The 27784-nt window shown below is 44.0% G+C and overlaps 1 protein-coding gene across 1 annotated transcript in view; it reads right to left on the reverse strand.

Annotated features, from left to right (window-relative positions):
* Nucleotides 1-27784, reverse strand: part of LOC124606371 — a 363147-nt gene that overhangs the window by 28450 nt on the left and 306913 nt on the right. Inside the window, exon 3 of the mRNA XM_047138355.1 lies at nucleotides 14238-14395. Coding sequence (XP_046994311.1) covers nucleotides 14238-14395 — 158 coding nt within the window. The remainder of the gene's footprint in view (nucleotides 1-14237; nucleotides 14396-27784) is intronic.

Here is a 27784-nt window from a genome sequence, read left to right on the forward strand (position 1 = left end):
AACTAATGAGGAGGTATTGAATAGAACTGGGGAGAAGAGGAGTTTGTGGCACGACTTGACAAGAAGAAGGGACCGGTTGGTAGGACATGTTCTGAGGCATCATGGGATCACTAAATTAGCATTGGAGGGCAGCGTGGAGGGTAAAAATAGTAGAGGGAGACCAAGAGATGAATACACTAAGCAGATTCAGAAGGATGTAGGTTGCAGTGAGTACTGGGAGATGAAGAAGCTTGCACAGGATAGAGTAGCATGGAGAGCTGTATCAAACCAGTCTCAGAACTGAAGACAACAAAAAAAACAACAAAATCTTGCTCTGAGTTTGACGAGTCTTCTCTGGAGCGGTGTCATGTCTGTGATCTCGTATCCTTGGTTGCTTGGGGTGCGAGGTTGTAGTTTTGCGATGCTGCGCTGTAGTCGTCGCTCTGATGCGTATAGCTTTTTCGCTACGGTCTTGGGTATACCGCCTAGTTGCGCTGAGGCGTATTCGTAAATAGGTCTGATGTATGTTTTGTATGTGTGTGTGGCTGCCCTGGTGGAACATGCATACAGTCGGCCATGGACTTGTCTCATGAGGTTTTTTGTCTTTTCTTGTTTTGTTTAGTAGGTGCTGAAGATGAGTCTTACAGTTTAGGTGTTTGTCAAGGAATACCCCGAGGTATCTTGCGGAGTCTGTGAGTTGTAGGGGTTGGTTCCAGAGTCTGAGGGTGATGTCGGTACGTTTTTGTTGTCGTCTTCGAGTCAGGTTTCGGTGCTGGAATAGCACTGTTTATGTTTTTGTGGGGTTTGGCCTTATCCTCCATTTTGTCATCCAGTCTTCGAGTCTGGTCAAGTATCTTGTGGCTTTTCGTTGTATGATGTCTGTCCGGAGGCCTGTGCACCAGTAGGCGGTATTGTCCGCATATAGCGCCAATTTTCCGTTGGCGTCTCTTGGGGTCGGGACGTCAGGCATGTACAGCGCGTACAGTACTGGAGATAATACGGCTCCTTGTGGGACGCCTGCCTCTGGGGTGAATGGTTCTGATGCTGTGTCATTTACATGGACTCTGGAAATCCTTCCGGCGATCTGGATGCGTGTGAACGAACGTATCCGTTAGCACAGTGCGGCGAAATCTGGCGTTATCGGGCTATGGCAACAGATGACCGACGCGACTGCCTTTGATAACGAGGGAAACTCCCCATTGTACCCCCTTCAGTTTTAGTGGTAAGATGGCCCAGTGATTGGCCCGCCACAAACTTAACATAGATCAAGTATGAAAACAGGAAGAAGGTATACTGAACTGTAAAAAAATGCAAAATAGAAACAGTGAACAGTCTAAGAACAAGAAGTGCAATAAAGGGCAGCCCAACACAGTAACGGCGTCATGGGTAAGTGGTCATGGTGTTGGACTACCAACCGGGCGAGCCGTGTTCAAAACTCTCTCGTGCCATATACGAGGGTCAGTCAAATGAAAACTTTTTTTAAAATATTATTTATTGTGCAGAAGTGGGCCAAAGCTATATAACACTTTTCAACATAACCTCCCCCATGCTGAATGCAAGTCCTCCAGCGCTTACAAAGTGCATAAATTGCTTTATAAAAAAATTCTTTTGGTTGTCCGCGCAACCACTCGTGCACCGCGTGGCGTACCTCTTCATCAGAACGGAACTTCTTTCATCCCATTGCGTCTTTGAATGGTCCAGACATATGGAAATTACTTGGGGCAAGGTCTGGTGGGTATGCTGGATGAGGAAAACACTCAAAATGCAGGTCTGTGATTGTTGCAACTGTTGTACTGGCAGTGTGGGCCCTTGCATTGTCATGTTGCAAAAGGACACCTGCTGACAGCAACCTGCATAAACATGCTGCAATGTCATTCAGTGTCAGTCGGCGGTTTTCCATCACTATGGCAACTGCTGCAATGTTCTGTAGAGTCACAACTCGTTGTGCCTGACCTGGACGAGGAGCATCTTCCACTGAAGTCACACAATTTGCGAACTTCCTACTCCATTCATAGACTTGCTGCTATGACAAACATGAGTCACCGTACTGAACCTTCAATCGTCGATGGATTTCAATAGGTTTCACATCTTCACTACGCAAAAACCGAATAACAGAACGCTGTTCTTCCCTGGTGCAAGTTGCAAGTGTGGCGGCCATCTTCATACTGATACTGCGATGGTATATGTGCATCTGCACTATGCAGGCATCTACAGGCCATTCTGCACGCTGTTTATAGCACGCTTACCAATTTACAGGATAATGGGGCGAAATTTCGATTTGTTATTGCAAATTTGTTTTCATTTGACTCACCCTCTATATATATTCTGTCCGTTCGGTACTGAAATGTTTGTTCTCTTTCTGTAATCTTGGCAGTTGTCATACTATTCTCTGGATATAGAATATGAGTCATGTGGTAAGAATACCGTCGCTTCTAAATGTGATGAATAGTGTGAGCAGGCGAGATAACACATAGGCGTCTCACAGGAATGAAAACTGCCAATAAACGGGTGTGAACTATGTTACAACATAGGAATTCAAGAGTCCAAACTTCCAAAACGAAACGCAACTTCAAAAACGTTAAAAACATATGTTTTGACAGAGCACAAAGAAACTGTTTTATGTGAAACTGATGCGTTCATTTGTTGCAGCTCATCATTTTCTTGGGAGTTCCCAAATGACGATGGAATTTTCATGGATGAAAATGCGTCGCGTCATCGTGCCACAGTTGTTCGCGGTTGGCTTGAAGAACCTTCTGGATAATTCGAGCGAATGATTCGGCCACCCAGATCGCCCAACATGAACCCCATCAAACATTTATGGGACATAATCTAGAGGTCAGTTAGCGCGCAAAATCCTGCACCGGCAACACTTTCGCAGTTACGGACGGCTATGGCTCAATATTTCTTCCAACGAGTTCTTGAGTCCACGCCACGCCACGCTGCTCTGCACCAGGCAGAAGGAGGTCCGACACGATATTATGAGGTATTCCATGACTTTTGTCACCTCAGCGCATATTATTGCATTCTACCACATTCACAACATTCAAGGGAATGGTCCAGTCCGACATATCGAAACGTGAAATTTTTCACACAGGGTGATTGAACCGAAAGAAATTCACTGTGAAACGTTTAGCTGCTAAGGCGCGAGGCAAGCATTAAAAAAAAAGCCAAAAATTGCCAGATTCGCCAGGCGGCTGGAGAGTTGTACATCCCTACCATAGTTGTAACAGACAGCACATGCCCAACACTGACGGGACACATCTGTGACTGACGCAACATCGGTAAGCAGATAAAACAGCACAACGCGATTGTAATTTGTAAAGCGAATTTCATTTCCCTTTGATAGCTTCGTTGACTAAGTCGTTCACAGTTACTATTAGCTCAATTAGCAACTCATTTAATATCTATAATTATTAGCAGCTGCTTCTGCGTTATCGCTAAGAGTTGACAAAGGAGATAAAACTGAATTAACTGGCTTTGTATTTTCTTCGTATGTGCTTGCCAATAGCATCTGTCTTGCTGCAGGTTCCAGAGTTTCACAGTACTGTGGAATCCAGTTAATGTTTTCAATTTTTTGGCCTGGTCAGAACATGAAGAACATGGTACGCAGTCGGAATCACCTACTTCTGCTGAAGACCTCATTATGTGTTGTTTGCTAACTAATTTCTTGGACACTCATTCAAATGATGTCGATATTTCTTTAGAAAATGTGGAAACATTGAAGAAACAGGAAATGACTCTGGCAATTCTGTGAACTGTGGCTCAGATGATGATTGTAGTTCTAATTAAATACAGTACCTTCCTAGTGCAAAGAAAAGAAGTTCAGTAATAGCCTCCGGTGACAAAGAAAAGGCTGTAAATTTTTTGATTAAACGAACGAGGAAGAAGACAAAGCGGGTTTCGTTTCGTAACATCTGAACGTGAATTGTATAAATGGAAGAAAGACTTACATGAAGTACGATATTCGCATCAAAATGAAACTCGTAAAAGTGTGAGAGAAAAATTATTCCAAAGATTTAGAACTTCTCGTGAGAGTCAGTGCTCCGTTACCTAGGGAGATCTCCGGGACTGGACCATCTGAATTGCGTATGACTGACTTCCAGGCTTCTTCGGCTTGTTTAAACAGTCACGAAATTATACGGAAAAGGGAGTGGTAAAATTACGAAATTTACTTCAATAAAACGTGTAGATGTGCTGTCATTAATAAGTAATACTACAGAGAAATTTATTGCTGAGGTGAAGATAAAACTTCTTGTTACCCCTTAAAATGCTGTGTATAAAGCCAATCAATCAAGTTTCGTGTAAGAACCGCACTTTATCATTTCGAGCGAAAAAAGACTGTGGCGCTTGTGCAGTCGATGAATACTATGACACATTCGTGTACAACAATGCCAGTGATAATGTCTGTGAATTATTGTTTCGGCAGCTTTATATCTGTCTTCAGGAATTTCAATGAACTTTACGACCAAAAATTTAAAAATTGACTGTCGAATTGTAAAAATCTAGTATTCGACGCAGCAAAATCAAAAAAAGATGGGAGAGAATAATGTCCAATATTACAACAAAAAGGTCTTCTTACCAATTGCAGAGCCGGCCGTTGTGACCGAGCGGTTCTAGGCGCTTCAGTCGAGAAATGTGCTGCTGCTACGGTCGCAGGTTCGAATCCTGCCCCGGGCGTGGATGTGTGTGTTGTCCTTAGGTTAGTTCGGTTTAAGTAGTTCTAAGTCTAGGGGACTGATGACCTCAGATGTTAAGTCCCGCCGGCCGAGGAGGCCGAGCGGTTCTAGGCGCTACAGTCTGGAACCGCGCGACCGCTACGGTCGCAGGTTCGAATCCTGCCTCGGGCATGGATGTGTGTGATGTACATAGGTTAGTTAGGTTTAAGTAGTTCTAAGTTCTAGGGGACTGATGTCCACAGCAGTTAAGTCCCATAGTGCTCAGAGCCATTTGAACCACTTGTTAAGTCCCATAGTGCTTAGAGCCATTTGATTTGAACAAATTGCAGAAAAATTTACTGTTTTTGTTGGGCTGTTGGCCTGGTCAGAACATCCGTGTTTAGGAAGACGACCATAATTCTGTTAATATAATTAGGATTCCACCCGTAACTAATTCTGTGATTCAGCCTCTCAATAATCCAGTACTGCACTTCACATCTTTATGATTGCTGTGTGGTCCGAACAAGACACAGCCAGGGCAAAAGCACCACAGGTGCAAAGATGTAAGCTGGTGCCAGTGCTATAGACACACCAGCGCCACGGGCGGCGCTGAGGATGAAGACATCGACTTCGCCTCGGCCAACTGCCGGCCGAGTACAATCCGCCAATGACCGGACGACAACAGAGAGAAGCCTACTCGGAAGATAGATGAGCAGCTCTCGCCCAGTTGGTTATAGATCATCGTCCAGGACTGACTTAGACATGGAATATCGTTTAGTGAACTTTTAGAAATGTACAGACAGTTGTTGTAAATTGCATTTGCTATGTACTGTGAAGTTTACCTACGATTATTTGCACTTAGCCATTGAGGGCCTTTTTTGTGTTATACTACAAGCAGTGTTACAGACGTCAGTATTCAACTAGTCACAAAGATAAGTAAATATTTTAACTCATTTGTGTGACTTTGTTATTAATTTGTTGGAGTGTTGGCAGAACCTTCGTTCGCCTATTCTGTTACTTTCACGAACTCACCTACCATAACAACAGTAGCAGCTCGAGCTCCAAAATTGTATCGACGAGGCCTTTACAAAACTGGACAGGAGGGTTTACAAAAGTGATGACTACAGCGAATAACCAAGGAAACGTTTCATTACTAGTAAAACATACTGTATTGAAAAATTATCATAAGAACTGTGCTACAGGAATTGTTTTAAAATATTTCATAGCACAAAATTAAAGTCGCCTGTAACATCACACACTACCCCGATTTTCTCTCCTCTGCCAGTCACTTGTGTAATAATTACATCTGCAACAGTTTATGGACTGCAGGTTGTTCAAAAAAGTAATGACCTGAGACGTTTTTGATTCGGTTTAAGTGCTTAAAATTTGCGTGGTTACACTTTGGACTTCACACTATATTCTCTGCGTCTGCTTATATGCCAAATCGCGCGCTAGGCATGAAGGGCTGCTCAAATTGCTGATAAAAGCGGTTCTTCGTGCGACAAAATTGAGTAACTGTAACATAAAAAAATACTTGCAGTGCACTTTAGCAACTAAAATTTTGACATCGCATTTCTTTCGGTGTATTCTTCCTGTGTGAAAACTTTCAGGGTATGTTTCGGTATGTCGGACTGGACCATTCACTTGTCAGTGTGCTTGACAGAACGACACTAACGCCCCTACCAGCGACAGAACCAGCCGTGAGATTTATGTTTGTTTTTAATTTAAAAAAATGGTTCAAATGGCTCTAAGCACTATGGGACTTAACTTCTCAGGTCATCAGTCCCCTAGAACTTAGAACTAGTTAAACCTAACTAACCTAAGGACATCACACACACCCATGCCCGAGGCAGGATTCGAACCTGCGACCATAGCGGTCGCGCGGTTCCGGACTAGCGTCTAGAACCGCTCGCACAATAAAAAAAATTTTCAGTGTTATTTAATTACTTTTGATGTGCCGAAGACATAATTTTTATTTGATACGAACCGTCGACATACGGACAGACACACAAAATTTCCCAGAGTTTCGCAGTCAGTTTGCACGTAATCGAGACTTATTGAATTTCATAACAGAAAAAAGGTCGTGCACACAAATGGTTCAAATGGCTCTGAGCACTATGGGACTCAACTGCTGAGGTCATTAGTCCCCTAGAACTTAGAACTAGTTAAACCTAACTAACCTAAGGACATCACAAACATCCATGTCCGAGGCAGGATTCGAACCTGCGACCGTAGCGGTCTTGCGGTTCCAGACTGCAGCGCCTTTAACCGCACGGCCACTTCGGCCGGCTCGTTGACACAAATATGTCGATCGCAATATTGTAGCACTTTTGTAAGCTCATTATGGAGACTACCTGAGGAAAGCGATGTAGACGTACTGGACAGTTTTGATGCAAAAATATTTGTTATTAAAACTGGAATTACCTTGCAGGTCAGTCGGTTATATCCGCTTGTGCACAGGGGATAGTTCAACTGAAATGGCAAACGGTCTCTAAAACAGCTTGAAAACAGATGCAAGACTGTCCTCAAAATCTTTATAAAACTATACTTGTAATTCAGCGAGAGAGGTGGCGCAGTGGTTAGACACTGGACTCGCATTCTGGAGGACGACGGTTCAATCCCGCGTCCGGCCATCCTGATTTAGGTTTTCCGTGATTTCCCTAAATCACTCCAGGCAAATGCTGGGATGGTTCCTCTAAAAGGGCACGGCCGACTTCCTTCCCCATCCTTCCCTAATCCGATGAGACCGATGACCACGCTGTCTGGTCTCCTTCCCCAAACAACCAACCAACCAACTTGTAATTCTTTCAAGTCCACAACGATTTCTTCAAACCTTGTGTTTTCTTTAAAGCCAGTGAGGTTAGGGAACTGAACTGTTTTTGTCAGAACGTGTCCTTTGCGCAACACGATTTTCCTTTTAAATGCACCCCCGTAAAATCAGAGAAAAGTTACCTTCCAACGTGTTATTGTGGGCAGTGTGCAGGCAAGCCCACTAACAATGCGAAGTCTGTTATCCATTCCGGATGTTCTAATTTTCGTTCCTGCATTCCTTTTTACTTCATGAACTCAAAAATAGCCAGTTTTAGATCGAAAAATCGTTTCAGGCATGTTCCTGGACGTAACCAATGTACTTTGCAGTAATACATGAAGTCTCCCTTCTCTTCGTTCCACTACAAACTGTTAGAAATGACAATGGAATAATGCGCGCGACTTCAGATATTTTGCTGTTAGTACCACCAATTTCTGCACGTGCTCCATACCAGCAAATGTAGCACAAAGTACTTCTTGAGGTGCAGAACATGAATCCCGACTGTCGATCGGTGTAATTTTTGGCTCTTTCATTGTCATCTAAATCCTCAAATTCTTTCTGCATGGTACTGTAATGTCTTTTCATACCAAATACAGTATGCAGTACCCGTCCCTTATGCGAACTGAGAACTCCTCGTTTGAATAAAATCTTTGTCCCGCCAGCCGTTTCTTCAAATTGGGGAACAAATAGTAGTCCGAGGGAGCCAAGTCTGGAGAACAGGGGGGATGTGAACCGAGTTGGAATCGTATTTCCATTAATTTTGCGACCACAACTGCTGAGGTGTGTGCTGGTGCATTGTCGTGATGGAAAATGACTTTCTTGCGGTCCAGTCGCCGACGTTTTTCTTGCAGCTCGGTTTTCAAACAGTCCAGTAACGAAGAATAATATTCACCTGTAATAGTTTTACCCTATTCCTGTTAGTCGATGAGGATTATCCCTTGCGAATCCCAAAAGACAGTCTCCATAACCTTTCAGGCCGAAGGAATGGTATTCGCCTTTTTTGGTGCAGATTCTCCCTTGGTAACCCATTGTTTAGATTGTTGTTTGGTCTCAGGAACATAGTAATGTATCCATGTTTCATCCACAGTGACGAAACGACGCTTGAAGTCCTGCAGATTCTTCCTGAACAGTTGCAAACCATCTTTGCAACGCTTCACACGATTCCATTTTTGATCAAGCGTGAGCAATCGCGGATCCCATCTTGCGGATAGCTTTCTCATGTCCAAATGTTTATGCAAAATATTATGTACCCATTCATTCGAGATGCCCACAGCACTAGCAATCTCACGCACCTTAACTCTTCTGTCATCCACCTCCATATCATGGATTTTATCAATGATTTCTGGAGTCGTAAGCTCCACAGGGCGTCCAGAACATTCAGCATCACTTGTGCCTATATGGCCACTCCGAAAACTTTGAAACGACTTATAAACTATTCTGATCGAAGGTGCAGAGTCAAAGTATTGTTTATCAATCTTCTCTTTAGTCTCTGTCCGCCCCTGTAGGTGAGTGGTCAGGATGTCGGATTGTCGTCCTAAGGGGCCGGGTTCGATTCCCGGCTGGGTCGGGGATTTTCTCCGCTCGGGGACTGGGTGTTGTGCTGTCTTCCTCATAATTTCATCCCCATCCGGCGCGCAGGTCGCCCAATGTGGTGTCGAACGTAATATGACCTGCACCAAGGCGGCCGGACCTGCCCCGCAAAGGGCCTCCCCGCCAATGACGCCAAACGCTCATTTCCATTTCTTTAGTCTCGTGAGGCGTTTTTGCCTTTCATAAAGTAATGTTCTTTTTCGTCCATTTCTTGGCAATCACTCGACTTCCTGATTCACAGGAATTCCAAACACAAAGAAATAGACCAATCGCTGAAACTTGGTGTTCGTTCTTTCCAAAGATGTTACTAATTAAACATGACCTCGATACGCGCCGGTGGTGCCATCTCTCGTACTTTGCACGGACTTTTCAAACGCCCGTCGCAATAACAATTTTACTGCTCAGAACGTTATTGGAAAAGAAGTCATAATTTATATTATGTACTAGAACAAGTTATTACAGTATAATTATTATGACTCGGAGAGTACCGTATTCTACTCGAAAAGGGAGTATATTCTTCATTTGCTTAGACAGAATGAGGTAGTTGTAGGTTCTGTTGCTGCTACTAAGGAGACATTCCCCAAGCAAGTCACCCAACATATTAGTGTCAAAATCAAACTCAGCTCCATCGATATTGTGCTAAATTCAGTAGCAAAAGGCGAGCTTAGCATTGAGGGGCCTTGTGATATAAAGTACTACTCTTCTAACCTTGACTCTTGATATTTCACCTAAGATGCCACACTAAGATAAATTTTAAACAATAAAGCAAATATGCCTACTATTGGAAAACAGAGACACTATTTCTAAACATTCATAATATTTAAAAGAGAATCAGTGTCAGCAAACTGCTGTGGACAGGCAATAAATAGTACAGCCATTGTTAACAACAATGTTTGCCACAAAGGTAATCAAGAGCATGTGTCACTCATGTGCCCAGAATGGCGGGATCCACGGAGATGTACCAACTATAATCGTAATTTTATGAGGGTTTAGTAATCTAGGGTTAAGTAATGTAAGTATTGTGTTCCAAAAAAGTTTCCTACATGTCAGATTCATTGATTTGGTTGGAAGTGTAACGATCAAAAATTCACTTTTTTGTGTGGATATAAGACGTCTTTCTGCAGAAGTTGAGGTCTTCCGCTTTCGATAGGTAGAGATCCTAAACGTAGCCTTCAAAATGGCGTCTGTAACGGAGGCTCGTTCCAAGCAAAGAGCTCTCATTAACTTACTTTTGGCATAAAATCAGAGGATCGCTTGTGTTCGTAGGCGCTTGGAGAATGATTACAGAGACCAGACAGTGAAGTGAAGCATGATGAACTGTTGAGAGGCTGAGACGTGGGACTTAGGAAAAGCAGGAAAGATGTGGACGGGGCCTAATCAGTTACCGTTGGTTGCACAGAAAACATATACACTTAATTTAAAAAAAAACTCTCAACAATCATTTTTAAAAGATTTTGCTACACTGGCGGCTGAAAGCCTTATTAGCAGAAATGCAAGTTATTGTCGGCTGAAGGCCAAAAGCAATGTTACACACAATCAACGGCTGAAGGCCTGATTAAGAAGGTTCAAAATTATTCGTCGGCTGAAGGCCAGAAGCAATTTCAAAAGAGCAAGGTGGCGCAGTGGTTAGCACACTGGACTCGCATTCGGGAGGACGACGGTTCAATCCCGTCTCCGGCCATCCTGATTTAGGTTTTCCGTGATTTCCCTAAATCGTTTCAGGCAAATGCCGGGATGGTTCCTTTGAAAGGGCACGGCCGATTTCCTTCCCAATCCTTCCCTAACCCGAGCTTGCGCTCCGTCTCTAATGACCTCGTTGTCGACGGGACGTTAAACACTAACCACCACCACCACCACCAATTTCAAAAATACACAACGGCTGAATGCCTGAATTACCAATAAGGTGGACGATTACACTTTAAAAATACCAAAACCCTTTCTAATAATCTTAATAACTTGTAAAAAGCTATAGTGACGGCTGAAGGCCTCACTAAAACAGGATTGAAAATTATTTGTCGGCTGAATGCCACAAGAAATGTTGCAAACGATTAACGGTTGAAGGCCGGAATTACAAGTGGGGAAGGCAACATGTTAAAATATCAGGGTAAATTTTAGACAATTATGGCATCTTGTCCAAATAAGACAGAGTGATCCACAGACAGTGCTCCTTGGATCGACCTGAGGAAGGTGCTACAGCTATGTAAGCGGTGAGACAGGCAGCCAAGAGTTGTAGTCACGTAACAGGGTGGCAACTCTCACTAGGGGTAACTTAGCGCCGACCGACCGACTAACCAATCCACGACAGTGCCTGCACGCGGCCAACGGTCCCAGCCTGCCCTCACGCTGCGGACCTCCTCGCTGCTCCGTCCGAAGCCGAACTGATGTCCGTTCGCCACTCCTCGCCAAATCCAGTACAGACAGCATTAAAATAACTGCTCATTCAAAAGCACAACATACACACGGATCCGGGAAAACAATTCCACCAACAACTCACCATACTAAAACCAGCTACTGTGAAACAACACGGACGAATTTTAAGTCGGCACAAAATGCACGTCGTCCGCTGCGACTACCGACCGAACGACCAACAAACGGTCGTCCCCACTCAAGTCAGGCACAGGGAAGATCCCCGTATAAATCGTCGAGTGACAACTTATTGCCATGAGGACATTTCGACGGGCGGACACATACACACAGGTGAAAGTTGCACTATTCGAATATCACGGTCCATTCAACTACTCGCTGAATCCGGTCCTTGCCGTGGTCGTGCACTCTCGCGACCACATCCTTCCGTCGGACAGTGCATGTGTGTCGCCAGCGGTCGGGTGAGAACTGGCTGTCCAGACCTCGCTACTGCCCCGTCCCAACTCAACTCGCTCGACACATGGCGACCTGGAAATACTAGAGGCCACTCCAAAGATGGTACCACAGCGCGCGCTATCGATAAGCGCTGCTGCTGCCACTAACGGGGGGACAAGGCGAGCAAACGTAGTGGCGCCAGTGAACACACTAAGAAAACGAGACGCCACTATCGCTATTACAAGATGCCAAGCTATGAACGACATGAACGCGAGCCGCACACGGCTCAGAGGCGTCTCTCATCATTGCAACAAGGCCGCGCAAACCTTTCCGAGTTCCTACGTGCCGGCCGGTTGCACACATGTACGACTTCTGCAATGTGCTCGTCGCCGCAAGAATGCAAACAAACTTCACATTCTCCATGACAATGCAAGAACTCACTCAAGTCTGCGCGCCCGTGTGGGGCCCACAAAACGTCACTGGACTGTTCTTCCTCATCACCCCTACAGCCCAGATCTCGTACCTTGCGACTTCCACTCGTTTGGCACAATGAAGGCTGCGCCCACAGGAAGAAGTACGTGGATGATGAGTACGTTACTGACGATCCGACGTCGACCAGTAGAGTGGTACCATGCGGGCGTACAGGCAGTCGCATTGAACGGAGGTGAGGTTGAAAAACGGGATTTTGTACGAACAGGGTCCTCGTACTAGAGAAGCTACGCCAACGACGACCGAAGAAAGTTTTGTGCTGTTTTAGAAAGCAGTTTGTAAGCGACGCAGGCCTGGCTCTCGTGCGTCCGGCAGGCTTGTGACACTACAACGCAGTCCTTGCTATGAATTTTTTCGCTTACTTAACACATGAAACTGTTTGTATACGATGTATTGTCTAGTGTAAATATGTATTGTAAATACTATGTTTAAATTACATAGTATTTAACACTGACAAGTCAGGGCATATTTAGTTAACGTTGAAGTCAGAGAGATTGTTTTGTCGTGCCGCTGGGCGCGGGACCGCGCCAGCGGGTAGTAGTAGCAGTGACGCCGTGCTCGGAGTAAGACGTCCAGTCGAGTGCTGCTAGTCCTAGCTGTGTTACATGTAACGGCTAGTGTGTGGATCTAAGTACGACGGGAAAGTAATGGTCGGCGTATCTGGAAGCATGGCCGGGCAAGTTATTATGGATTAATGGGCATGGGCAGAAACGAGGGCTTAAATGTGAAGCTCACTGTGGGCCCAAATCGCAACAGTAAAAGCCCGCTGCCACATTATGTCGCCGCCGTGGACTTCCGTCGATCTACCGACAACGAGGGAAGTAAGATCTATGTAATTTTCGTAAGATAAAATTGTAGAAGGCTTGCCAGTGACTGTGCTTTTTTCTGAAGTTGAACAATTAATAACAAGCACTTTATAATCGAAGTATTGCAGTTACATTCCACCCGTCAGTATCACCAAGTAGGTTCCTTCCGATCCTTACCTTACTGAACCGAGTGTGTCACGCCACTATCAAGAGAAAATATGTTAATTATCAAATTATTTGCATAGACGGTGAAGAGTAAATTTTAGACTGTTTTGAACGATTGGTTATCGTAGTTAATTATTGCACTTAATAAGCTTACGCCAACTGAGTAACTTAATAATAGACTGAAGTAATAAACTTGATTATTACGATTTATTTCAATGCATATTCAGCTGAAGTTAGTTCAAGGATATTCATGAAACTATAAAGCTTATTCCACCTTACAATCGCCCAATTAATGAATTATTATCATTCAAAACATATTTAATCAATTATTGGCAATATATTTCATTATCAGTAGATTAAACTGTGCAAAGTACCTAATTTTAAAAACAGAATGACAGTCCATTATTCAAAATATCGATGGATAATTATCTGTGTTGTCAGCATTGCACTTCGCTGCCAATTATGAACAAAATAATTATAAAAATTAATGTTTAAGTGTAGTTAGATTGTTATGACATTGTTTTATATGACTACTGAGCCTGACACAGCACTTACGTAAAAGTTCTTGTTCCACCTGCTGCGCTACAAACAGGTAAATATAATTTTTGACACAATTATTCACGTACTTAACAGTACTGTCGCTCATCAGTTGAGGTGGCGACCGATTTTTTAATTGCTTTTACAACTTAATCATGTCTTTCGGCAAAATTTCCACTGGCAAAATATATTTCCAAATTAATTCCATTATTTCATTTACCGATCGTTATTGAATGAAATTACGCATTCAATAACGATCAAGTTATAACGTCTCCTGTTTCCTTATTTACTTCGGATTCGGATGCCTTATCCCGACACGGGTCAAAATTCACAATTCACGGGCATTGTTAACTTGTAATTTCGCAATCCAGGGAAGCAGGGGGGGGGGGGGGGGTGTTATAGACTCACCTTGACGTGGTAGACCCAGAGTGGCGTCTCGGTGCCCCCTGAGAAGCCCAGCTCGCCGCCGAAGACGTAGAGCGAGTCGCGGTGCGCCACGGCCGTGTGCTCCTGCAGGCACGGCGGGCAGTCCCCGCGCGGGCTCAGCTGCGTCCACCGGCCCTCTGCTGCACACCACACACACAGACAAGCAGCGTTACTACCGATCTTATAATGCTGGCCATCAAAACTGTGACATCAGAGAGGATAACAAACTACGAAATTTTATTTATTGTTCATATAGAATATTCTAGGAAGGAGACGAGATTAAATCTGTAGGAGATTTGTTAAGGGCGACGTATGAGAAAATACATGACTGTATATACAGGGAGGTCCATTGATAGTGACCGGACCAAATTCCTCACGAAATAAGCGTCAAACGAAAAAACTACACAGAACGAAACTTGTCTAGCTTGAAGGGGGAAACCAGATGGCACTGTGGTTCCCCCGCTAGATGGCGCTGCCATAGGTCAAACGGATATCAACTGCGTTTTTTTTTTTAAATAGGAACCCCCATTTTTTATTACATATTCGTGTAGTACGTAAAGAAATATGAATCGTTTACTTGGGCCACTTTTTTCGCTTTGTGATAGGATGGCTCTGTAATAGTCACAAACGTATAACTACGTTGTATCGCGTAACATTCCGCCAGTGAGGACGGTATTTGCTTCGTGATACATTACCCGTGTTAAAATGGACTGCTTCCCAATTGCGGAAAAGGTCGATACCGTGTTGATGTATGGCTATTGTGATCAAAATGCCCAACGGGCGTGTGCTATGTATGCTGCTCGGTATCCTGGACGACATCATCCAAGTGTCCGGACCGTTCGCCGGATAGCTACGTTATTTAAGGGAACAGGAAGTGCTCAGCCACATGTGAAACGTCAGCCACGACGAATAATGATGCCCAAGTAGGTGTTTTAGCTGCTGTCGCGGCTAATCCGCACATCAGTAGCAGACAATTTGAGCGAGAATCGGGAATCTCGAAAACGTCGGTGTTGAGAATGCTACATCAACATCGATTGCTCCCGTACCATATTTCTACGCACCAGGAATTGCATGGCGACGACTTTGAACGTCGTGTACAGTTCTGCCACTGGGCACAAGAGAAATTACGGGACGATGACAGATTTTTTGCACGCGTTCTATTTAGCGACGACGCGTCATTCACCAACAGCGGTAACGTAAACCGGCATAATATGCACTATTGGGCAACGGAAAATCCACGATGGCTGCGACAAGTGGAACATCAGCGACCTTGGCGGGTTAATGTATGGTGCGGCATTATGGGAGGAAGGATAATTGACCCCCAGCCGGCCTGTGTGGCCGTGCGGTTCTAGGCGCTTCAGTGTGGAACCGCGTGACCTCTACGGTCGCAGGTTCGAATCCTGGCTCGATCATGGATGTGTGTGATGTCCTTAGGTTAGTTAGGTTTAAGTAGTTCTAAGATCTAGGGGACTGATGACCACAGATGTTAAGTCCCATAGTGCTCAGAGCCATTTGAACCATAATTGATCCCCATTATATCGATGGTCATATAAATGGTGCAATGTATGCTGATTTCCTACATAATGTTCTACCGATGTTACTACAAGATGTTTCACTGAATGACAGACTGGCGATGTACTTCCAACGTGATGGATGTCCGGCACATAGCTCGCGTGCGGTTGAAGCGGTATTGAATATCATATTTCATAGCGGGTGGATTGTTCGTCGAAGCACCATACCATGGCCCGCACGTTCACCGGATCTGACGTCCCTGGATTTCTTCCTGTGGAGAAAGTTGAAGGATATTTGCTATCGTGATCCACCGACAACGCCTGACAACATGCGTCAGCGCATTGTCAATGCATGTGCGAACATTACGGAAGGCGAACTAATCGCTGTTGAGAGGAATGTCATTACACGTATTGCCAAATGCAATGAGGTTGACACACATCATTTTGAGCATTTATTGCATTAATGTGGTATTTACAGGTAATCACGCTGTAATAGCATACGTTCTCAGAAATGATAAGTTCACAAAGGTACATGTATCACATTGGAACAACCGAAATAAAATGTTCAAACGTACCTACGTTCTGTATTTTAATTTAAAAAACTTACCTGTTACCAACTGTGTCTCAAAGTGGTGAGACATATGTTTGTCACTATAACAGCGCCATCTATCACAAAGCGGAAAAAAATGGTCCAACTAAAACATTCATATTTCTTTACGTACTACACGAATGTGTAATAAAAATGGGGTTCATATTTAAAAAATCGCAGTTGATATCCGTTTGACCTATGGCGGCGCCATCTAGCGGGCCAATCATAGTGCCATCTGATTTCCCTCTTCAAGCTAGACAAGTTTCGTTCTTTGTAGTTTTTTCGTTTGACGCTTATTTCGTGAGATATTTGGCCCGGTCACGATCAATGGACCACCCTGTATATATAACCTAATGTAGCTTTTCCTGTTTGAGAGAAAACTGAATCAAATTCTGTACATGTTGTCATTATGTTATTGGCTATAATATGGATTATTTTTTCAATGTTTTGTCAAATAATTTGGTCACGACGTTGCTGGATACTTTTAGAACACATACTATCATATGAGAAACATTTTCGCTTTCAAAACATGGCAAGCTATTCTTAGTAATTAGATAAACAAATGTGTGGACCAGTTTCTTAGTATCAGTGTTAGAACTCTCGAACAATTTTTTAAATTTATATGCGTGATACGTAGCATTTTTTATTTCACAAGAGTTTAAATAAATTTGACAGTAACGCACTTTCAAAATTCTGTACCACAGTAAGTTGTGTTATAGTTTATACAAAGTTTGTAGCAAATTTGGCCTTTTTGTCTGCAATGGTTGTTAAGCAGAAAGTGTTCCTTATTCACTCAAAATTTAAAGTTGCGGCAAATGCAGAAAAAATATTTTACTGGCGTTTATGACAGAAATAAGTACCTTAATGTTGGCCATAACCACACATATGGTCTTTCTGGTCTCCATATAGCTCTTTATTCGTGTAAGTTTTCTCTGCTAGTCTGACAATTCTGACGTGCCTTTTTGGCAATATCCTTTACTGGCATTTCAGAACTAGTAATACGCACATCATCAGTCTTCTTCAGTAGGTTTTCAGTGAAGCGACATGCATCAAATCCTAGCCTCATAAGAGACTCTTCCAGTGTTACCAACACTGAACACGAGACAAGCATCATATGAGCAAATTTTAACAACAGCAGATGAGCAAAATATTGTCTTTGCGCGTCTCTTCTAAATGAGGTTATTAAAGTTTTCGGTCAGGTTTTGCTCTCCATCATGTGTGCGTTTCTTTAACAAATCGTAATTAATCGCACGGTAAACGGATTCACAGGCTACTATACTATACAGCTGTCTTCTCTGATGGCAGAAAATAAATAAATACCGCAAACAAGGACAGGGTCGCGTAGAAGAGTATCGTGACACTGCACGTTGATTGAAACTACATTTCTTTTGTGTCATTTGCAGCATGAAATAAATTCTGAAAATTAGACACAATGTTTCTAACATGCTACGGAGCTATGTGGTGGCAAAAAATTTCAACATTTATGACCAGTTTTAGATCCCTCCTAAGGCTACAAGGTGTAAAATTTAGTACACAGTCCTGTCACGTCTGGTAACAATAATGATTTTAACTTGTCTGGACAATGAGTCGAACAGAGTTTGGATGAAAAATACGTCATTGCATGCTACTCCACGCCAGATTTCTTCAATAGTGATGGTTTGCCGTGCAACTCTCTCGACAAATAATGATCAGATATGATCTCTCACGATGTCTTTAGCTACCGCAATATAAAATTCACGTTGGAATATGAAAAACAGGGTTAGTTACTTTTCCTCGAGGTCTTTGGTAGGAACGGACGGATCCCAGGGTCACAGCGTATATAGAAAAACTATGCACGCTGACCTCTATCACCACATCTCGCAGCATCACCAACCGCCAGAAAGAAATTCATTGCCAAAGACTCTTATCCATAGAACTCTTTACATCTTCTGACAAGGAGAGCCTCGCCGAAGAATGTCGGCACACCTGCGAATTACTGTTACGAAGTGATGGATACTCAGCTCAACAAATTGAACAGGCGATGCTGACAAAATTAATAATGCCCGAGAAAGAGGTTGAGACTAAGACCGACGAAGAGGAGCCAAAAATTTATCTACTTTATGCTGGCCCAATATGCGCAATGATCAGTAGACTCCTACGAGAACATGGCATCCAGTGTATTTCGCTCCCTTTAACTAAAATATAAAGCATACTTTATAATATTAAAGACGATTTAAGTCTCCGAAATCTGAGTGTGTATCACATTCCATGCGAATGCGGCATTCTTACGTGGGGCAGACCATTAGAGCACTTGAGGAGGGATGCAAGAAACATCAGCTACACACCTGATTAAAACAACCAAGCACTGCCTCATGAAAGGAAGTGAAATACGATGAGACCAGTATCGTGGTGCAAACGCCAAGTTTGTGGGACAGCATAAGTAAGGAACCCATGGTAATAAAGATGTCAGGAAACCTATTATCCTCGGGCATGGATGTGTGTGATATCCTTAGGTTAGTTAGGTTTAAGTAGTTCTAAGTTCTAGGGGACTGATGACCTCAGCAGTTAAGTCCCATAGTGCTCAGAGCCATTTGAACCAAACCTATTATCAGGGACGGAAGTATCAGGTTAAACAACACTTGTAGTCCGGCACTCAATTTATTAAAATCTTTTCGTTTATCACGTCCACCAGAACTAGAAAACGCTGAGAGAATATGCAGTTGACTGATTACCAGTGCGAGATCTGAAAAACAAAAGAGCATCAAAAGGCGCAATTGTGTCGGGAATCGAAATCGGATATAAATAGCGGCGTGAGACCAAGAATAGTTCATAGTCTGGTTGGAGTCCAGGCAGCGAGTACAAGTGTAGCAGAGCTCGCAGCGCATGGAGAGACGGGTGCCCCTGCCGTCGAAATATTCTGCATGAAATGGAAACAACTCGGCAGCACAGCCTGAGGCGTTATTTACATGAACAGACGTCTTCAGTGGGCGAGAGGTCTGAAGAATGAGCCGGTCAAGGCAACAGCCGAAGACCTTCTGCATCGAGGCAGGTCAGAACAGAACGGGCAGCATGAGATTTCGTGTTAGCATTTCACGGAGGCCACGAAGGTAGGTCACGGGCACCAGCGTTTACATATCAGAAATGTATTGCCTACTGTCCAAAAGACTGGCTTTACGAACCAGAAGTGAGGGTCTGTGTACCTAATTACTACAATACAATCATGCCATGTAAGGAGCCAGTACGATGATGAGGAATGCCGCCTGGCAATGTTCATTCTCCTTGGAGCCTCTACAGACGGATACTCCCGCCTGGGGTCTGCAGAACACGGTGCCACTCCTGTGTCCAGTGTTGTTGGGCGCCCAACTTTCGGGGCACCTCTCTCTGTTGCCACGTCAAGGACAGCCGCACTTTGTGTTTACCTTTCCGTCAACCAGCCCGTTTGCTGACTCAAAGTGCGTGTAATGGCTAGATGATCCTGCACGGCTGACGGAACATAGATATGTGCTCTCGAGCGCTAGATGCATGGCCCCATTGAGGTCTTGTGTGGAACCCACTGATTCCATATTCTCATGGCAGTCATTGACCCCGACCAATGCGAGCATAAATCACAGTCTGAGACCACGATCCTGCCACTGCAGAATTCTTTTAAGTGCTGGTTGACGTATGCCCTTCTTGAATGAGGTATAGCCAGATCTCACAAACAACAATCATTCAAATGTGATTTTTGAATAAAAAGACCGTTGTGTAATCTTTGCTTACATACAAAAAGTAGATGGCAGAACTATCTACTTTATGAGCACCCTCAGGACGATATGAGTCTTGGTGGATCAGTGATTAACTGACAGACTACCAATCCAAAAGTCTGCGGTTTGATCCCTAGTTGCTTCTTTCACCTCTGGCTCGGTATGCCAGTTCGAAAATCCGAGGAAGGCACAAGCATACCACCTCGAATAGAACCATGCCTACTGAAGCACGGAGGTGTTTAAACCAATCTTCGGTTGGTGCCAGCTTTACCTTCTACATTAAGATGACGGGCACACCTCAAAAACGAACGTACGGCGTTTAGATTTAGAGCTTGTATCTTAACGGAATTGTAACTTCAACCTACAGAACCATTTACATTTAGAATTCTTCTTATGGGGCAGCTGCAACTGAGTGAGTCCATTTTGTAAAGTGAAGAAACCGCTCAACAGTTGCTTAATTCACAGATTGACGGAGCCTTACCATATGTCGACTTTAGGATCACCTTAAATGGCGGCAAGGTGGAGTTTGACATCTGCAGAAAAGATTCTATTACTGATTTAGTTCTGAATTTAGTGGGCGCTGATAACCTTGCCATTGAACACCTAAACACATTCAAAAAACATGAACTGAATGTAGCATCGAACCACCCTTTTAAATATAAAACTGCTACCCTCCGGTCCTTCCTGAACAGATAAAATATGTCCAGAAAGAAATTTCCACTCTGCAGCTGAGTGTGCGCTGATACGAAACTTCCTGGCAGATTAAAACTGTGTGCCAGGACCGAGATTCGAACTCGGGACGTTTGCCTCTTGCAGCCAAGTGCTCTACCGACCCGCGAGAGGCAAACGTCCCGAGATCGAGTATCGGTCCGGCACATAGTTTTAATCTTCCAGGAAGTTAGATAAAATATATAACCACGCGTAATGGGTACCCAGGGTTTATAATTGAGAAACTGAATAAACAAACACTAGGGGAGCATGGAAGGGAATCATTCTGAAGCCAGTAAAGAAAAAGAAAGAGAACAAGTTTTGTGATACTCCTTATCATCGATACATATCAGAAAGGACTGGAATGAAAATGATGTAAGCCAACATAGCTCTGGCGTCTTCCTTTCACTAATTCTGGCTACAGTTTGACGTAAAAAACGAAAACAATGGTGCTTCGACTTTCTAAAATACGTATAAAATGCAGATTCCGAAGAAGAGGAATCTGCATTTTATACAGTGTATGAAATTCCCCTTCTATACCACGTAATGGCCTTTTCCGGACCCACACTCTTTTTTTCCGTTGTTTTGTACTTCTGTCTTCCTTCTCTAGTAAACAAACTATTCCTGCAAGCTGCAAAGCATTTGAGTACAAATAAATGCCATTTTCATACAAATGTCGACTCCAGCGTCCACGTATATAAGCAACCGCGTTGTGTATGTGAACTTCACGCGTAAAAACTGTTGAAAATCCTCTTGCGAAGATCACAGTCCCCGCGGGAAAAAAAGGGTTGAGGACAGCCATGCGAGTAGATACCACGTGACCCGAATTGACTTGACGTGCCGTGACGTTACGACAGTGTGATGGTGGCGTGACGCGACGGTGGCGTGACGACCAGAGTGAATTGGCCTTAAGCTGATCAGTATGCCTGTGTTCTGGTCGGTAGTAATGTGTTGGACACCATGCCTTCCCAACGCTTTCTATGTCTTACAGAATTCATGATACTGCTTGACGTTGTCGTTCAAATGACGGAAAGGCATGATGTCGAATTCAATTTCCTATTTTTGTAATATCCACGCAGAGCTCACAATTTATTCTGCGTGGCGGTTCTTATGGCGTTGCAGTACGTAGTGACTGTAACATACTAGTAACATCATTCTTAGGGAAGCTGAACAGAAATGAGCGGGGTGCAACACGTCTGTGTCCCTCTACCAGAAATTCGCTTTTCCGTCTACCTACGTGTTCAGAATTTCTTCGACGACCGGTAACAGAGCTAAATAGACATTTTACGCTTATCCATTCTCGTAAACAAACTATGCGATTTGACCACCAGACATAGTTGAAAATTGCTGCAGGAAAGCGCTGCGGTTGCAAATCACGCTGAGGATCATGTTCTGTTTCTGAGCGTGCGCCAACTGTGCTGGCGACCATGTTTGAGGTGCTTAACGGGGAGAAACCGCTTCTACGTGGGGACAGCATTATGGGGACTTGGAAGGTGCGATGTTAACAGATGGGAGGGGGGAGGGGGGTGGGGGGATGGGATGCAGAGGGTCGGAAACTTCTGGAGAGAAGTGCTATTACGTGAATAACAAGTAACGCGCGGAAGGGCGGACCGCCCTTTGCTGAGGCCCCTGTGCTCCAGAGCGCTATCAGGGGCGTCTCATCTCCTTCAGTTTTATCTACATCTACATCTACATAGATACTCCGCAAGCCATCGCACGGTGCTTCGAATTGGGTACCCTGTACCACTACTAGCCACTTCCTTTCCTGTTCCACTTGGAAATAGAACGAGGGAAAAACGACTGACTATATGCCTCCGTATGAGGCCTAATTTCTCGTATCTTATTTTTGTCGTCCTTACACATAATGTATGTTGGCGGCGTACAATCATCCTGCAGTCCGCTTCAAATGACGGTTCTCTAATTTTGTCAATAGTGTTTCTCGAAAAGAACGTTGCCTTCTCTCCAGGGATTCCCATTTGAGTCCCTGAAGCCTCTTTGTAACATTTACGTGTTGTTCGAATAAATCTAGCAGCCCGCCTCTGAACTGCTTCGATGTCTTCCTTTAATCCGACCTGGTACGGATCCCAAACACTCGAGCAGTACTCAAGAACAGGTCGCATCAGCGTCCTATATGCGGTCGCCTTTACAGGTGAACCACTCTTTCCTAAAATTCTCCCAATAAACCAGAGTCGACCATTTGCCTTCGCTACCACTGTTCTTACATGTTCGTTCCATTTCATATCGCTTTGCAGAGCTACGCCCAGATATTTAAACGATTTGTGTCAAGCAGGACACTAGTCTATCTGAACATTACAGGTTTATTATTCCTACTCATCCGCATTACCTTATATTTTTCTACATTTAGAGCTAGATGCCTTTCGTCATACCTACTAGATATATTGTCTAAGTCGTATCTTTCTACAGTCACTCAACTTCGACACCTTACCGAACGCCACAGCGTTATCAACAAAAAACCACAGATTGCTGCACACACTATCAGTCAAATCATTTATGTGTATAGAAAACAACAGCTGTCCTGTCACACTTCTCTTGTACACTCCTGACGATACCCTTGTATCTGATGAACACTTGCTGTCAAGGAAAACGTACTGGGTTATATTACTTAAAAAGTCTACGACCCACTCACGTATATGTAAACTTATTCCATATACTCGTCCCTTCGTTAACAGCCTACTATGGGGCACCGTGTCATATGCTTCCCACAATCTAGAAATATGGAATCTGACTGTCACCCTTCATCCATAGTTCGCAGTATATCGTGTGAGAAAAGGGCAAGCTGAGTGTCGCACAAGGAGCGCTTTCTAAAACCATGCTGATTCGTGAACACAAGCTTCTCAGTATCAAGAAAGTTTAATATATTCGAACTGAGAATATGTTCAAGGAATCTGCAGCAAACCGAAGTTAGGAGTATAGGTCTGTAATTTTGTGGGTCCGTTCTTTTACCCCGCTTATGCACTGGAGTCACCAGTGCTTTTTTACCGTCACTTGAGACTTTGTTCTGGGCTTCTGCATGTATGCTTAGCACACATGAATGCGATTACCTTTCTTCCCTACAAAATTTTTTTCTGCCGCACTCTAACAGAAAAAGAAATGGAACAATATGAAGAAATCGTTGAAACAGAATGAAGGTGATCGAATAAATAATGCCGACCGGGGTGGCCGAGCGGTTCTAGGCGCTACAGTCTGGAACCGCGCTACCGCTACGGTCGCAGGTTCGAATCCTGCCTCGGGCATGGATGTGTGTGATGTCCTTAGCTTAGTGAGGTTTAAGTAGTTCTAGGGGACTGATGACCTCAGAAGTTAAGTCCCATAATGCTCAGAGCCATTTTTTTGAGTAAATAATGAGGTAAAGACAATTGAAATACGACAGGGTAACGTTAGTTTCTCGTCTCGTTAACAGTCCGTCATTTTCGAGGCAGAAATGAAACGAGAGATCGCTGTCGGTGGCAGTTTAATCCCTAGTTACGTGGAGCTACACTGGCCAGGAAACCCAAAGGCGACGTTTGCAGTAAGACAAAACAGACAATAAACGACCGGCAATACCATACCACCAAATGTGGCCAATGTCAGGCGTCATCAATAACGAAATATTAATCAACAACTGGTGGTACGTGTTGCTGAACCAGATAGAGAGCAGGATTCAAAGCTGAATTTAATCAGAAACCTTCATCTCTATTTATAAGGTCACTTGTTAGTTCAGTTTCAAAAGTTTCCTTAATAGCGTTATCCCAATAACTGCAAGTACCCGCCAGAATCACTGTGTTGGTAAATTCCATGGGATGACTGGTACCAAGGCAATGTTTTGTGATAGCAGATTTATCCAGCTGTTATAAGAGTGCCTGAAGGTTTGTTCCGAACACCAGTCATCTTCAGTTTTGATGGTTTGACCGATGTATGACATGCCACAGATGCATGGAATAAGGTAGGCGGCACCTGCCTTACACAATCAAAGACAGTCCTCTTTAACCCCTAAAACGGTCGGAAAACGCATTTCATACGGCAGTTCCTCAGAATAAGACCAATCCTATTTTAAATACTACACTGTGTAAGGCATAAAAATTTGTAGACTTGGGGCTACCTCATTATTCTCCTAACTCACCCGTCTCACGGTTGGTCGAAAGCGCAACGTGCGTCTGATCTGCCTCTCACTATACCACTTCAGGTGACAGATAACGTCAAAATAGGCTAACTTAAGTACATAACCTTTACTGAGATAAAGTGGGTCGTACTGACCAAGGAACGAAGCACCTCTCCAAGCTGAGTCGGGAGGTGAAAACCATGTGCCTGAGGATACAAATCAGTGTGAGCTGTTCCCATAAACAGCATGTCCCAATGCGCCATCATCCTTTGTCATGACCAGCACATCAAGGAAAGAGACGCAGCCATCCTCCTTCACCTCCATAGTGAAGCGAATATTCAAGTGGGTTCAACCGAGATTCTCTAAAAAAGCTGCACAAATTTTCAGTTCCATGGGGTTAAATAACGAAAGTGTCGGGTACATATCTAGCAACGCATGCAGAGTTCTACGCCGACGATTCCGAGGCACTTTCCTGCAGGTTTCGAGGCCATCTTTGCTTGAGTGGTGGCGTAAGTTGTGTACGTTTACGTGTGTTGTCTTTCTGGTTTCCTTGTTAGCGTACCTCCACCCACCAATGGTTTAAACTGCCGTGTATAGCCATCACTCGCTTCAGTCATTTAATTGGGAACCCCGTGCCTCACTGCAGCTACTGGGAATTTGGCTGAAAAGAAAACAGTTGTACACATCCCACAAAACAATCGTGAGTAGGGAATAAATAGGTAAAAATAACATTCCCTGAAAATATCCGCAGTTGTAAGCTGGCTGCATTGCCGTAAGTTATTTGAGGATAAAATACTCGGGAGAAGACCAGGTTCCACAATAATGGTACACGTGGACGATGTATCAAATCAGTACAACCAAATCACTGGTACAGAGTCGAGGAAGCGAGATGAAATCTAAGATAATTTCGTCAGAGACGGAGCATAAGCTCGGAATAGGAAGAATGGGGAAGGAAACCAACCGCATCCATTTCAAAGAAACCATCCAGGCATTTTCATCGAGCGATTCAGAGAAATCACGGAAAGCCTGAATCTGAAAACCCGGACAGGGATTTGAATCGCTGTCCTCCCGTCTACGAGACCACTGTCTTAGCGACTACGTTACCTCCTTGTTTTAAAGAATCTATATTCTCTAAAACTACGAAACGCTGACGTAAGACCATCGGCAAATGGCAAAGAAGCAGAGCGATCTCGATTCGTTTCTGAGGTACAGACTGCGTATTACTTCGATAGAAGTCCAAGTTTTATTGATACTTGGTTGCGTCATATCTGATAAGATATCACAAGGCACGAAAAATATATGAGGCTTCTGGATATTTATTATTTTCATTTATTTTCATTTTATTTGCTGCCAGTTACAAGTGATATGCCACCTAGTTACTAAGACAGGTCGTGTTTTCACATTATTAAATTGTATGTACAATATGACGCTTATACACTACTGGCCATTAAAATTGCTACACCACGAAAATGACGAGCTACAGACGCGAAATTGAACCGACGGGAAGAAGATGCTGTGATATGCAGATCATTAGCTTTTCAGAGCATTCACACAAGGTTGGCGACGGTGGCGACACCTACAACGTGCTGACATGAAGAAAGTTTCTAACCGATTTCTCATACACAAACAGCAGTTGACCGGCGTTGCCTGGTGAAACGTTGTTGTGATGCTTCGTGTAAGGAGGAGAAATGGGTACCATCACGTTTCCAACTTTGATAAAGGCCGGATTGTAGCCTATCGCGATTGCGGTTAATCGTATCGCGACATTGCTGCTCGCGTTGGCCGAGATCCAATGACTGTTTGAAGAATATGGAATTGGTGGTTTCAGGAGGGTAATACGGAACGCCGTGCTGGATCCAACAGCCTCGTATCGCTAGCAGTCGAGATGACAGGCATCTTATCCGCATGGCTGTAACGGATCGTGCAGCCACGTCTCGATCCCTGAGTCAACAGATGGGGACGTTTGCAAGACAACAAGCATCTGCACGAACAGTTCGATGACGTTTGCAGCAGCATGGACTATCAGCTCGGAGACCATGGCTGCGGTTACCCTTGACGCTGCATCACAGACAGGAGCGCCTGCGATGGTGTACTCAACGACGAACCTGGGAGCACGAATGGCAAAACGTCATTTTTTCAGATGAATCCAGGTTCTGTTTACAGCATCATGATAGTCGCATCCGTGTTTGGCGACATCGCGGTGAACGCACATTGGAAGCGTGTATTCGTCATCGCCATACTGGCGTATCACCCGGCGTGATGGTATGGGGTGCCATTGGTTACAAGTCTCGGTCACCTCTTGTTCGCGTTGACGGCACTTTGAACAGTGGACGTTACATTTCAGATGTGTTACGACCCGTGGCTCTACCCTTCATTCGATCCCTTCGAAACCCTACCTTTCAGCAGGATGATGCACGACCGCATGTTGCAGGTCCTGTACGGGCCTTTCTGGATACAGAAAATGTTCGACTGCTGCCCTGGCCAGCACATTCTCCAGATCTCTCACCAACTGAAAACGTCTGGTCAATGGTGGCCGAGCAACTGGCTCGTCACAGTACGCCAGTCACTACTCTTGATGAACTGTGGTATCGTGTTGAAGCTGCATGGGCAGCTGTACTACCTGTACACGCCATCCAAGCTCTGTTTGACTAAGTGCCCAGGCGTATCAAGGCCGTTATTACGGCCGGAGGTGGTTGTTCTGGGTACTGATTTCTCAGGATCTATGCATCCAAATTGCGTGAAAATGTAATCACATGTCAGTTCTAGTATAATATATTTGTCGAATGAACACCCGTTGACCATCTGCATTTCTTCTTGGTGTAGCAATTTTAATGGCCAGTAGTGTATTATTTCTTATTTGTTGTAGCTTTTAATGGTTGTAATCTTAGTGATAAATAGGG

This window comes from Schistocerca americana, chromosome 3 (assembly GCF_021461395.2).
Source record: "Schistocerca americana isolate TAMUIC-IGC-003095 chromosome 3, iqSchAmer2.1, whole genome shotgun sequence".
Lineage (NCBI taxonomy): Eukaryota > Metazoa > Arthropoda > Insecta > Orthoptera > Acrididae > Schistocerca > Schistocerca americana.